At 46.2% G+C, this 12180-nt stretch overlaps 1 protein-coding gene across 4 annotated transcripts in view; it reads right to left on the bottom strand.

Annotated features, from left to right (window-relative positions):
• POU6F2 (POU class 6 homeobox 2) overlaps positions 1-11723 on the bottom strand; it is an 867009-nt gene extending 855286 nt beyond the window's left edge. For 3 of the 4 annotated variants that reach the window (XM_069613281.1, XM_069613283.1, XM_069613284.1), the window contains exons 1-2: positions 11508-11723; positions 10741-10930 (exon numbers count right to left, since the gene is read on the bottom strand). In XM_069613281.1, coding sequence (XP_069469382.1) covers positions 10741-10924 — 184 coding nt within the window. In that variant the 5' untranslated portion in view covers positions 10925-10930; positions 11508-11723. Of the gene's footprint in view, positions 1-10740; positions 11070-11507 lie in introns of those variants that run through there. The other variant, XM_069613282.1, reaches the window with a different exon arrangement.
• Positions 11724-12180: the final 457 nt, after the last annotated feature.

Here is a 12180-nt window from a genome sequence, read left to right as displayed (position 1 = left end):
TCTAGCTAAGGAAATGCCAGATAGCAAAGTTCCGAGGCCAGATATTTCTTTATTTGCTTATTTTATTTTTTGTAAAGAGCCATCTCGCCCAAAGGCCTCAGAGCGCTGCAATAGACACAACAAAAACATAAACAAGTGTAACATAGAATAAAATGAAAAACAGGATCTCAAAGAACAAGCAGGTTTGCACAATTGCATGATGGGTGCTCGCGTTAATGAGACAGAGCGTGCTTGCAGTGTGTGTGTTATCTAAATGTGTGCGTTTGTATGTTCATTTATTTATTTAAATATGAGTATGGATGCGTGTATGCCCGTTTTATGAGTGAGTGCATGATGGGTGCTCGTGTGAATGATACAGAGTGCTTGCTGTGGGTATGTTGCGTAAATGTGTGTGTTTGTAGGTTCATTTATGTATTTATTTAAATGTGGATGCATGTATGCTGGTGTTATGAGTGAGTGCATAGTGGGTGCTGTGTTTATGTTGTGTACGTGTGTATGTGTGTGTTTGTTTGTGCTGGTCTGAGCTTATTTTGGAGAGTGGGGCTAGGAGGTTTGTACAACAAAGGCATTTAAAAAATCACTTTGTTGCACAATCCCCCTCTGCACCGGCCAAAATCAGCTCTCCGTCTGAGGTGCTGTAGGGCCCAGGGGACAGAGATGGTTTTTACTGGGCATCTATCATAGATGTGCAGTCAAAAATACCATGCCTGCCCACCCCAGCATCTCGCATACACACACAATCACGTAGATTGTGTGCATGTGGGTTGGCGCTGTGGGGCCCAGGGGACAGGCATGGTATTTTTTACTGGACATCTATGCGAGATGTCCATTAAAAAATACCATCCCGCCCCCTGTACTCCCAGTGCCTGGCATACACACATAACCACATTAATTGAGTGTGTGTGTGAGGAGCTCGGGACCCAGGATACAAGCGTGTCTTTTTTACTGGCCATCTATGATAGATGTCCATTAAAAAAAACATGCCTGACCCCAATTAATTGTGTGTGTGTGAGGCACTGGGGCCCAGGGGGGCAGGCATGGAATGTTGTACTGGGTATGCCCAGTAAATAATACCAGCCCAGTCCGCTGGGATTCCTAGCACCTCACATGCAATGCCAAGCCTGAACCCTAAGCCCCCCAGCACCTTACATGTACACACAATTGATTATCTGTGCATGTGAAGCGCTGGAGGGCAATTAGGGAATCAGTGCCATTTGTTAATGGGCATTTGATAGATTCCCAGTAAAAAAAACATGACTGAGCCCCCCAGCACCTTACATTCACACAATTAATGTGTGCCTGTGAGGTGCTCGGGTGCCTCATGGGACGGGCGGGGCAGTTTTTCCTTGGCATCTATGCCCAATAAAAATGTCATTGCTGTAGTGTGGGACCCCAGCTCCAGGCACGCATCTGCCCCCATGGGCCCCACAGCACCTCCCAATCACACATAATCACATTCATCATTAATGTGATTATGTTTGAGTGCAAGGCGCTGGCGCACCACGGAGCAGCAATGGCATTTTTTACTGACCATGGTTGTTAAAGCAAGCATGATAAGTGTTATCATGTAGCTAGACTTGCAATTTAATGCAGCCAGTCTAGCCATTTCTTATTGTGGTATGACATTTTGTATTGGGCATCTTTGATAAAGAAAGCATGTAAACTGTTGATATGTAGCTCGACTGGCATTTCAATGCAGCCAGTATAGCCATTTTTTATTGGGGTATGACATTTTTTATTGAGCATCTTTGGTAAAGCAAGAATGAAAAGTGTTATTACGAAGCAAGACTGGCATTGTGTATGCAACCAGTCTAGCCATTTCTTACTGAGTCATGACATGTTGTATTGGGCATCTTTGATATAGCAAGTAGGATTGGTGGTATTATTCTTACTGTGGCATGACATTGTTTATCAGGCATCTTTGGTAAAACAAGCATAAGTGTTATTATGTAGCCAGACTGCCAACTCAATGAAGCCAGTCTAGTAATGTCCTATTGTGGTATGACATTTCATATTGTTCATCTTTGGTAAAGCAAGCATGATAAGTGTTATCATGAAGCAAGACCATCACTTATATGCAACCAGTCTAGCCATTTCTTATTGCGGTATGACATTTTGTATTGGGCATCTTTGATAAGCAAACATGATAAGTGGTATTATGTGGCTCGACTGGTATCTTAGTACAGCCAGTTTGTACATGTGTTATACTTTGGCATGCATTTTTAATGGTAAAGCCAGCTAGAGTATGTTCTTAGGTTGGGATACTGCCATATATTGGCAGAGCAAACATGGACATGTTTTCTTATAGTATCATTGCTCGCATTATTCGCAAAGCAAACATGAGTATGTTCTAATATGGGAATAATAGGGTATAATTGTGCAGTCAGCATGGCAATGTACGGACACAGCCAGTGTGAAAATGTTTTAAACTGGCACATAATGTGTGGAACGGCATCATGAAAATGTGTTGGAGAAATGCTCCAGTGACTTGCATCTATTAGATTTTTATATGAGTTACCCTACAAAATCAATTGAAAACTGTTTGGTTTTTTTACCCAATTTTTCTAAAAAGTTGCCTCTGAAAAGCACCATTTACCCCATTATGTTGAAAGAATTCTCAGGGGGAGAACCCCCATGCCGCCCCATTTATTGGTGTGGGCTCACTTGCTACGCTCAGTCGCTGTGGCATATCTGGGACATATATTTACGCAATAGTGGGGGGCTAATGGAGCCACGGGAGATCGGCCGGGCAGTCGCCCGGGTGGCCCTTGCCTAAGGCCAGCCGTGATTGCAATGCATCACAAAAAAAGATAGTTTCACTCAGACCCCACTACGTTCATATCGGAGAGCAGCGAACTTCAGCTTTGAAAAAGGTATTCAGATGAAGTTCGGCCGAAATTCAAACATTCGGCTCAGGCTGAATGTATATAATCGCTTCACCTTTGAAGACGAATACTTGCTGAAGAAAGGGCCCAAGAGCAAGCGGAGGCTGCACTTAAGTTGACCGCCATGCTACAGCGTGGTTGGTGTGTGGAAGGACGAGGAACGGGAGCTCGGATTCGGTCCACGTGGAACAGAGTCATGCATGTGCTGGTGTGGAGGAGAGGAGCAGCTTGAGGGGGTGAGGTGCTGCTCCTCGTTTCCCATATCTGCAAACATCAGCTACGCTTGGAAATGGGTTAAATGTCAGTCTGAAATGCTCTATTAATGCATGGGCTGGGCAGAGGATTCTCACTTGTGAGAATCTTTCCATTAGGGGCCGGTGACCAGGGATATGCTGCACTGGTCACTGGGCCGGATTTTCCCACAACCAGAAATCTATTTTTGCCCATTAATTTAATCAATGTGCTTTAATTGCTGTAACATGGATTTGATATCGGGTCATCAGGACCAAAGTCAAGTGGCTTACCTACTAGGGTACAGGAACATCTAGTTAAAACACTTTGGAATATTGCTGTCAGACTCTGCAGAAAATATTGAAGTGCAACTTTTCTATTTTGCTTGCAACATTATAGGGAACTCACCTTTCTTTATCAATGTGTTAATTAATCTCTTGAAAGGTAAATGCTTTTTCGGGGCGGGATGCTGAGACAAATCAAAAAGTTCTCACCTCCCCCTAACTTACAACCCCCACCCACATAACTCCCACTCCCCGGTGGGTGGACCCCACAGTTAATAATTTCCAGCACTGCTGGTGTGGAAAGGCGTTGCTAGCGGGGGTGGGGGGCACAGGGAGCTACAGCCCCAGGTCTTTTAGTTGTAGCCCCGCATAGAAGCTCAGGGGTTACAACCAAAAAGGCTAGCTACCCCCCAGTCCCAACAGTCCCAAAATTAGCATAGCCCCGGATCTTTTCCAGACCTAGCAACACCCCTGTAGGTAGAAAGTAGGAGGATGATGTTGAGGGTTAAGCGGTGTGAGATGAGCAAGTCTGTCCATCGTGGATGGCCAGAGCAATATGCATCCTATAGGCGGAGACCGGAGCGGGGGGTGGGCGGAGTTTGGCGAAAGCTGTGAGAGTCTATCTCTATGTGGGACAGATTCTATAGGTGCTGGTGTGGGGGGCCAGGTGTGAGCTATACCAGCTAATGTGATGCATGTGGGCATAAGGAACATGGGTTCTAATCTCAGTTTACCACGTCCCCGCACTGTGTGATCCTATGCAGTTAGTTTGGCGGCTCCCTGTGGTTTTGTTATAGGCTTTTTCTGTTTTAAGCAACATGTGAGGGAAATAAGGGAACAAAAGAAACGTAGAAGCACATGCTTATAAGAATGTGTATATTCATGTATATAAAGTGTTTACTGCATTTTAACCTAAATGTGTTTGCCTCCAACGTTTGTTCCAACGAATACTTGAGAACACATTTGGTATTGGGCCAGTTTTGAAATATGCTTTTTAGTGACCCCGTTAAAAGTTAAAAACATTTAGCACATTTATGCTGTGCTGACCATGGGTCGCGAACGCATGAAGCAATAAATATAATTTCTCATTGTTAAGGCCGTGCCAGAAAAGCAAGCAGCCAGGCGGTATGTGATGAGTTGGTCTGCAACAAGCCTGTTCCAACTTCCGCCTAAATAAAAACGGTCACTCACTGGCAAAGCACAGTGACAGGGTTCCGTCCTGTGGATTCTCATTTGCAGCCACGGCTGACGTGGCGGCATTACATCTTACGTCTTTCTGCGCCCCGCCCAGCAAAGGGAAACTGTCACGCGAGAACACAATGTACCGCGAAGCGCCAAATCTCAGATGGTCTGACCTCGCGTGAGGTGGCAGGCTGGCTGCACGAGCGACGCGGAAGTGCGTGGCATCCGGGCGTTGGCAGGGCTTGCTATAAGATTCAAAAGATTTGACCAAGGAATTAACCACTTCCGTATCAGGGGGCGTCCTCCCAGGTGGTACATACCATTCATAAACTGAATGCATCAAAAGATCGTCCGACTTGGAATGCACAGAGCTGCAGCAAGGCCACGTACTCAAACTTAATTTGGTGCAGCTACATTTAGGCTAATCTGCCTTGTGAGTTTGTCGAACCAACCAATTATTAAGCACAACCAAATGTTCAGGATGACCCCAGCAAAATGTAAATAGTCTAAATTGCAAATTATGTGTACATTTTTCTCACGCATATTAATGTTTGCAATTCCTGGTGGGCGAGCACAACTTTGCCTGCTCAACTGTCTTTGAATTCTGAGACATTCCCGTTGGGGGCTAAATTTGATATTCTTGCTGCAATTATATTTTGCGATAAATGGGAAGAGCAAGAGCAGACTTGTCACCAGACAAGGCCATCGCATCCAGCCAATCGAACCTGACGGTAATTTGCAAAGGAAGCAAAGGTGGCATTGACTGCAAATAAAAACAATGTCCATTTTTTCAAGTATCGGGTAAAGAAGCTTCGGACCTTCTGAGGCAGGCCAACCCTTTCTGCTCTCGACATTTAACACTTAACAATATTGTGAATGCAAAACGTCCATCGGGACTTTTCAGGATTCTGTGGTGGCCCCAGCAGCACAATGCTCACCAAGGTATTTATTCATTTATTTATTTACAGTTGGTGTTTTATATTGCATCAACCAGAAGCACAGTGGCTCGGTCGCACTCCAAAGCAAGGGATGTGGGGGGAGAGAAGGATGATCTTTCACAGGCTTTGCAAATATTCAGATCAATAAAGTGCAAAGGAATCGACAGAGGACAAGAGCAGGAAAAAATATAGCGCATTTTTAAGCTTTTTGATGGAGTTTAACTTTTTATTTTGGCATTTTTTGGGGAGGAGTCGAGGGATTGCCTAAGTGCACGAGCTACTGAAAAACGAAGCCACTCGTGAACTGTTCGCGGAGTGTTTCAGGATCAGAGCAGTTGTTCTGTCAGCACCGCGCTCACAAAAACTCATTCATTTTCATGGTCACGTCAGTCATAGTGTGCACCGGATTCAGTAACCCCCGCCTCCCCAGCCGCTACCAATCCTCCCCATCACTGCATCTCCCACAGTCCAGTGCCTCTCCAGCTTGACCGCGTGTATAGCAACGCTCCCGGTGTCCTGTGCATTAAGGCCCACCCTTAAATCCAACACCCAATGTTTAGTAAATAACCAGAGGGCATGCTTCCTACCTTCCTGGCAAAGTTTGGTGGCCTGCACATATCTTCCTATGTTCTCACAAATCCTGGCTTCTTCAACAGCGCCCGAGCATGGACTAATCCCAATGGATGCACAGACTGCAACTCGCAGTTCTGCGCTACTGTTGAAAATGGCAGCCCAAAGGCTGGCTACCCGCACCTTGTACGGTGCTCTGCTGCTCTCGAGCTAGGTCGCGCTTTAAACAATACAAAAAAGAATATATGCTGGTTTTGCGGATACTCACCAAGCTGAAAAATGTTGTGATTGTGATGCTAGACATGAATTGGGTGATGGAAAAACCCAAAGAATTCGGGAACAAATCCTTACTCTTCTCTTTAAAGAGTCCAGTTTCTAAAAATGAAGTACATTCCAAATTAACCTATGTTATGTTATGTTATGTTATGTTATGTTATGTTATGTTATGTTATGCTGGTTTTATACTGCACCACATCACCACTGTTGTGGTCTTGAGCAACTAGGCTTGTCTGGAAGTTGGCGTTCTCTGTCCCCTCTCTGGTCTTCGGGAGCGATGCCAAATACTTGATTCAGTCCCATGTTAAAGATGCAATGGTGCACTTCTACTACAATAAACAACTTCTACCTATAACAACTGTCAACTCTCTCTGTGACAGAGTACAGACAAGAAACAGTGTGAACTAAAGGTTCCCCATTGCCTGCCACTTGCTCAACGCATGACTGCGAGCCAGGGAGTGCGCCCTAGCTTTTTAGTCCATCTTAACTCTCCCTGACATTTGAAAGCTTTGGCTGAAATGCCTGTGCTGCAGACTTCTGTTACACCCATCAGAACACACCAATGTACTTTATTGCCAAGAATCTTTACGTCTGGTGGGTTGACTGGCTCCCATTTTACGCAAGTGAGAAGCCAGGACAGTAGAAAATCAAACTATTTTTTTTTTTAAAAAAGAAGCGAAACCAAAGAACTCAGAAGAACAGGGAGAGGCATAAATTATGCAAAATTATGATAGGGATTCTGGGTAAGTTCCCCTTTTAGGACAGTCCAGGTGGGACTCATCGATCGCACCAGTGAGGCCTTCATTTTACAGCTCACACATCTGTAATCTGGCAAAGTCTAAATACAAGTACCATCCAGACTGAACTAGAAAAAGAGGCATTCACCAGTACAGGCAACGTTTTAAAGATTTTGACTTCGTAAAATACCATCCAAGCCAACCTGGAAATAAGTAAATAAAACCAGCATGTGTTGTGCTCGGATTAGAGCACATCACAGGAGTGTAGCATGCACACAGAGGAGAAGAGCATTCTAGAATGGCAACGCCTATGTCAATTTCCGGCTCGCTTGGCATGGCCTGGTTCTATATTTTCAAAATAACATTACTTTTCAGAGACAAAGACGTGGGGGGAGAAGGACTGCATCTAAAATGCAATCCTCCTGTCAAACAAAGCACACATGCTGGCCCTTGTAACGCCACAGTAGTCTCCAGGAATGCACTACAACAAGCCCACCATCGTGTTGAATGCTTCAACAATCCAACGTGTCATATGTGGGGAGCATAAACTTTATGGGCTGGGGTACACTTTAATGAGCCTTCACATTGAAATAATTGCTCATCTTATGGGTCCTGTTTAGGTTCAAAGTCCATATAATTGTGAATGATGTGAATATAATTGAGAGCAATTGATTCTTAGAAATCCCTTCTTCAAAAAAAAAAAATCTAAATTCCCCCATAAACCACTTATTGTGTTATTTGCTGTTGCCCCCACAGCCTGAAAGGGAAGGGTGTCTCGTAAAGTACAAATGAGTGCCAGAATCCCTTCAAAGCTTCTTGGTCACTTTGTGTAAATGGCGGGGGAAGGAGGATTTTGAATTGGTACCTTGAATGTTATTGGAACACTAGAGCATTTCTTACTAATAGGCCCGCTATTTAAAAACCTACAGCATCTGAGCTTTTAAAAATGATGGAACCCCCATGAGGCCACATTCTCCAGAGTCGATGTTTTGTTCATCGTTGAACTCAAGCGCGGTTTTCTATATTCTTCACCTTTTAATGGCTAAATGCGATCAAATGAGACATATTTTTAAAATTTTAAAGCGGAATAATGATAAATGTTATTATTCATAAAGAGTAAATATGTCTGAAAGGGTTGTATATGTATTGACTCTTGTGTTCATTAAAAAGGAGTTACAAATTTTGAAGCTATGTTTAACTATACAATAACTAGTAAATTAGAAAATTGAAATCATTACACGAAACAAGGAAAAGTATTGTGGGTATCCCTAATATTCCGGCACATGGGATTCTGTGTTGCTAGATCTACAGTTCTTCTTCGCTGGATATCAACCTCGCTATCTGGCATCCTTCCGGCACAACCCCGTACTGGTACCGAGAGCGACCGTGCTTACAGAACACGTACCAAGACTCAAAGAAGACTCACATTAAGGCAGCCAGTCGCCGGCAGTGACTTGGGCTGTTCTGTGTGATCTAAGGTAGCATCAGGTCATGCCGCTGACATCAATGTATGTGCTGCGTGGCGTTGTGTGCAGAAGCACGCAGTGGGCTCAGCCAGCCTCATGAATACTTTTCTTGAGTTTATCCCTGTTTTATGCATTCTAACAAAAATTACCACATTATAAGATTTAATAGGTTCCTTCATGCCACCATGCTCACATACTTTTTGCGTGTTCTAATTTAAAAATCCATGTGCAGTATCCTGAATGTGCACGTCCTTATTTTGCGCACACGGACACTACTCCGTAATAGCTCGAGACGTGAAGATATGGACAGACGATGCTTCTGAAATAAATGCCACTTGGACAGAGTGCACATACTGGCTCTGGGTGTGAGAGGAACGGTGTGTGCAAGTTCAGGAGAACCCAAACCTAAACTTTAAAAAAGGATGCTGAATTATGTACACAAGATGAGTGCCTGTTTAAGATGGCGGGCAGTCCACATAAGACATCGTCTGCTGCTCATTTTGCATTTGACCACCAAGGGGGGAATCTAATTCAACATAAATGAGCAGACTGCAAGCCTACACCTGTCAACCATACGAATGTCAGCGTAACCTAGATTGATCTGTAAGATAAGGCTCCAGGCTGCCTTCCAGAAATCAGCGAAGACTCTCCACATTATTGAATTGTTATCACATTTTATAAATGTGAAATATATGAATGTTGTCAAAGTGCGGACACATTGTCCACATAGGCCTCAAACTAAAGGTAAGTTGCACATGCAGGAACCCATTGTGTGCGTGGGTGTGTGTGTCTTCACCTTAATACGCAAACGCCACCATCCTATCGACCTGGCATGAAACTGAAAAGCGCCAATGTATCAACATGCCTGGCCACTTACCCCGCAGGGCACCGGCACTGACTTTGCAGATGTACATGGCAACGGGTCCAATCACATACAGCTGCCCTCGCTCGGTTCCACTGACGAACAAACTCACAATATTAAGAAGTCTCGACCTTCGACCTGGCCTAGTCAGGCTTAGCAAACCATCCACAAATACATCTACGCCTCGCAATGCTCCAAGCTGCCCTCACACTGAACGTGTGACAAGAGTTCTGGAAGTGTAAGAAGTTGGCTTGCATCTACCTCCCAGGCTCTCTCCCCCTAGTTGCCGTCTCCCCATGTGTGGGGCTGCACCAGGGAAGGTGAATGGAAGGCAGAGATGCTTCAGGGAGCCTTTGCTCTCCGGTCTGGGGCGTCACTCCTCAGCGACAACTGGGCCGTCTGTCACTCAAACAGCCGCCGTTACGTGCCTGCTCGCCTTTGGAGCGGAGATCACAGGTGCGCGCGGGGGCTCTCCAGGTGCCAGCCGGGTGAGTGGCAGGTGCCTGTGATGGCGTGGGACTCCTCTGCAACGGGCCCTGCGAGGTGTGTTTTTATTTTGTTCATTCTGAGGCCCAAGCTGCTACGAAATTGTGTCTCGCCATTTGGTTTAATATCTTTCAGGCACCTGCCCGGTACAAAATAACTCCAAAAACGACCTTTGGAGATCTTCTCTGCCGTGCTGGTGCCTCGTGGATTTTAAGCAAACATGGACGAGATGGCAAGACAGACATTTATAAAGCCGCTTGGGCCTCAGAACGAACTAAACACAAAGCTCACAGGTCCGTGGAACAGTAGTCGCACGCACTCAAAGCCACTAACCGTCATACGTGTAATGTCCATACTGATGTACACACTCGCGCGTGCGTCTTTCTCAGCTTGATTGTGTGTTTCAAAATGACAATTTCCGCTCATAAATACACAGCAGTCTCTTGTCCTTACATCATTGCTATGAAAGGACCACGCCGACAAAATCAGCAACTTCAAAGAAACTTTTCTTTGTGGTAATGTTGTGGTCCCGAAATGCAGCCACACGTTTTGAAAAATGTGTTGTCAACACCTGCCAACATCAAACACCGCAACGCGTGGAAATGCAACGTGCAACAGGGACAAGGATGCATTAGTTTGTGCATCAAGTATATCTACTTTGGTGATGCGCGTCGGCCGTCTACCGGAAATAAGTTAATGTTGTATCAAGGGGAGCAGAGGCACCAGAGCCCAGGCGGGATAGGGGATTTGGCTGCCCCCTCCCAGACACCACTAGACGGTCTAGACCACGATACATATACACCCGTGCGGCGCGCGGACTCACCGAAGAGCTTGCCGGGAACCCCCTGGCCGTCGTCCGGGTCCGCGGACTCGGGCAGGGCTTCGCTCGGGGTCTCGCTCAGCCTTCCGTCAGAAGTGGCCGCCGCCGCCGCCTCCTCGGCCCGCGCCTCTGCCTTCATCTCAGTCCGCAGCGACAGCACGGGCTTGCTGACTTGTCCAGCTATCATTGGATCCTAGGGGTTGGCGGGGGAGAGAGAAAGGGAGCCAGGAGGAGAGGAGAAAAAAAAAAGTGTCAGCTTCGGTGCGGGGATGCTCCGAGCTGCTCCCAGGCACACACGCAGAGGCGCTCTTATCTGCGGCTGCTCCCGCCGTTATTGCTGGCTGCAGTCAAGTGAAGAGCTATTACTGATCCAACGGGGCTTCCATTACCCCCCCCCCTCCCACATTAACGCTCACCTGGCAGGCCAGGGATTCGGGAGGGGAGACAAGTACTTCTTTCTTATTTTAACACCACTTTGAACGTCTAATTGTTGGGGGGCGGGGGGGCGCTCCGGCGCTTGTTTATTTGTACCCCCCTCTATTCACGCTGCGTGCCCAATTCACCCAGCTCATATGAAAAAGAGCAAGTGACAAGCACCAACACAGGGTCAATTACAATAACGAAGAATAACAACAACTTTACAATTTGTTTAAAATTCCCTGCCAATGTGCGGCACCTAAAGCAGCAAGTAAAGTATTTTTTTTTCTTCTGTTGGGGCACTTTAAAAAAAAAACGCGACTGCTTTAATATCACGCACGGGTGATACTTACACACGTACCGCACCAACTCTTGGGGGCATTTAGCAGCAGTCAATAGCAACACAGCGGGATTGCCGTCCCCGGTCCGAAGGTAAGATTTGAGGTGTCACTACCACGCCCTGTTACCCCACCCACCCTAAAAACCCGCCTGCAAACTACAGTATGGGCTGTCAGTCTGTCTTCAAAGTAGTGCGAAGCAGGGAGGAGGGGACTGGAGCGGTGTGCAGACCAGGAAACCCCAGAAACGAGACAAGTGACCCCCGCCATACTCTCTGCCGGCTATTTATTGCAAACTTCATGCCTAAATGGTTCCTGTGCACAGAGCAGGTGACCGGCGCGCGAGAAGGCTGGCTGCTGGCAGGCACCCCTCCCTCATCCCAGGCCCACACTGGTCGATGCCTGCCCCTTTGGGGCTTTTTTTTAATGTATTCATGTCTGAAAAGTGAATTTGATATGACACATGATAATCTATGAAAATGTTAATCAATACAAATAGTTTAAGCTGTCATCAAATGCACTTGTGCGGTCAATACTCGCGTGGCCGCGAACAATGCGCCTGTCACCGGGCCTTCACTTGCGCAGCACTTAAGTACCGGACCCCGCGCCGCGGCGCCCTCCTTTCCAAACACTGGACGTAAACACATTTTCTCCTCATCCGAGCGGGCCGGGGGACGCTGCACGCACT

The sequence above is a fragment of the Ambystoma mexicanum genome, chromosome 5p (assembly GCF_040938575.1).
Source record: "Ambystoma mexicanum isolate Mex_15411 chromosome 5p, UKY_AmexF1_1, whole genome shotgun sequence".
NCBI lineage: Eukaryota > Metazoa > Chordata > Amphibia > Caudata > Ambystomatidae > Ambystoma > Ambystoma mexicanum.
This window is presented reverse-complemented; position numbering and strand designations above follow the sequence as displayed.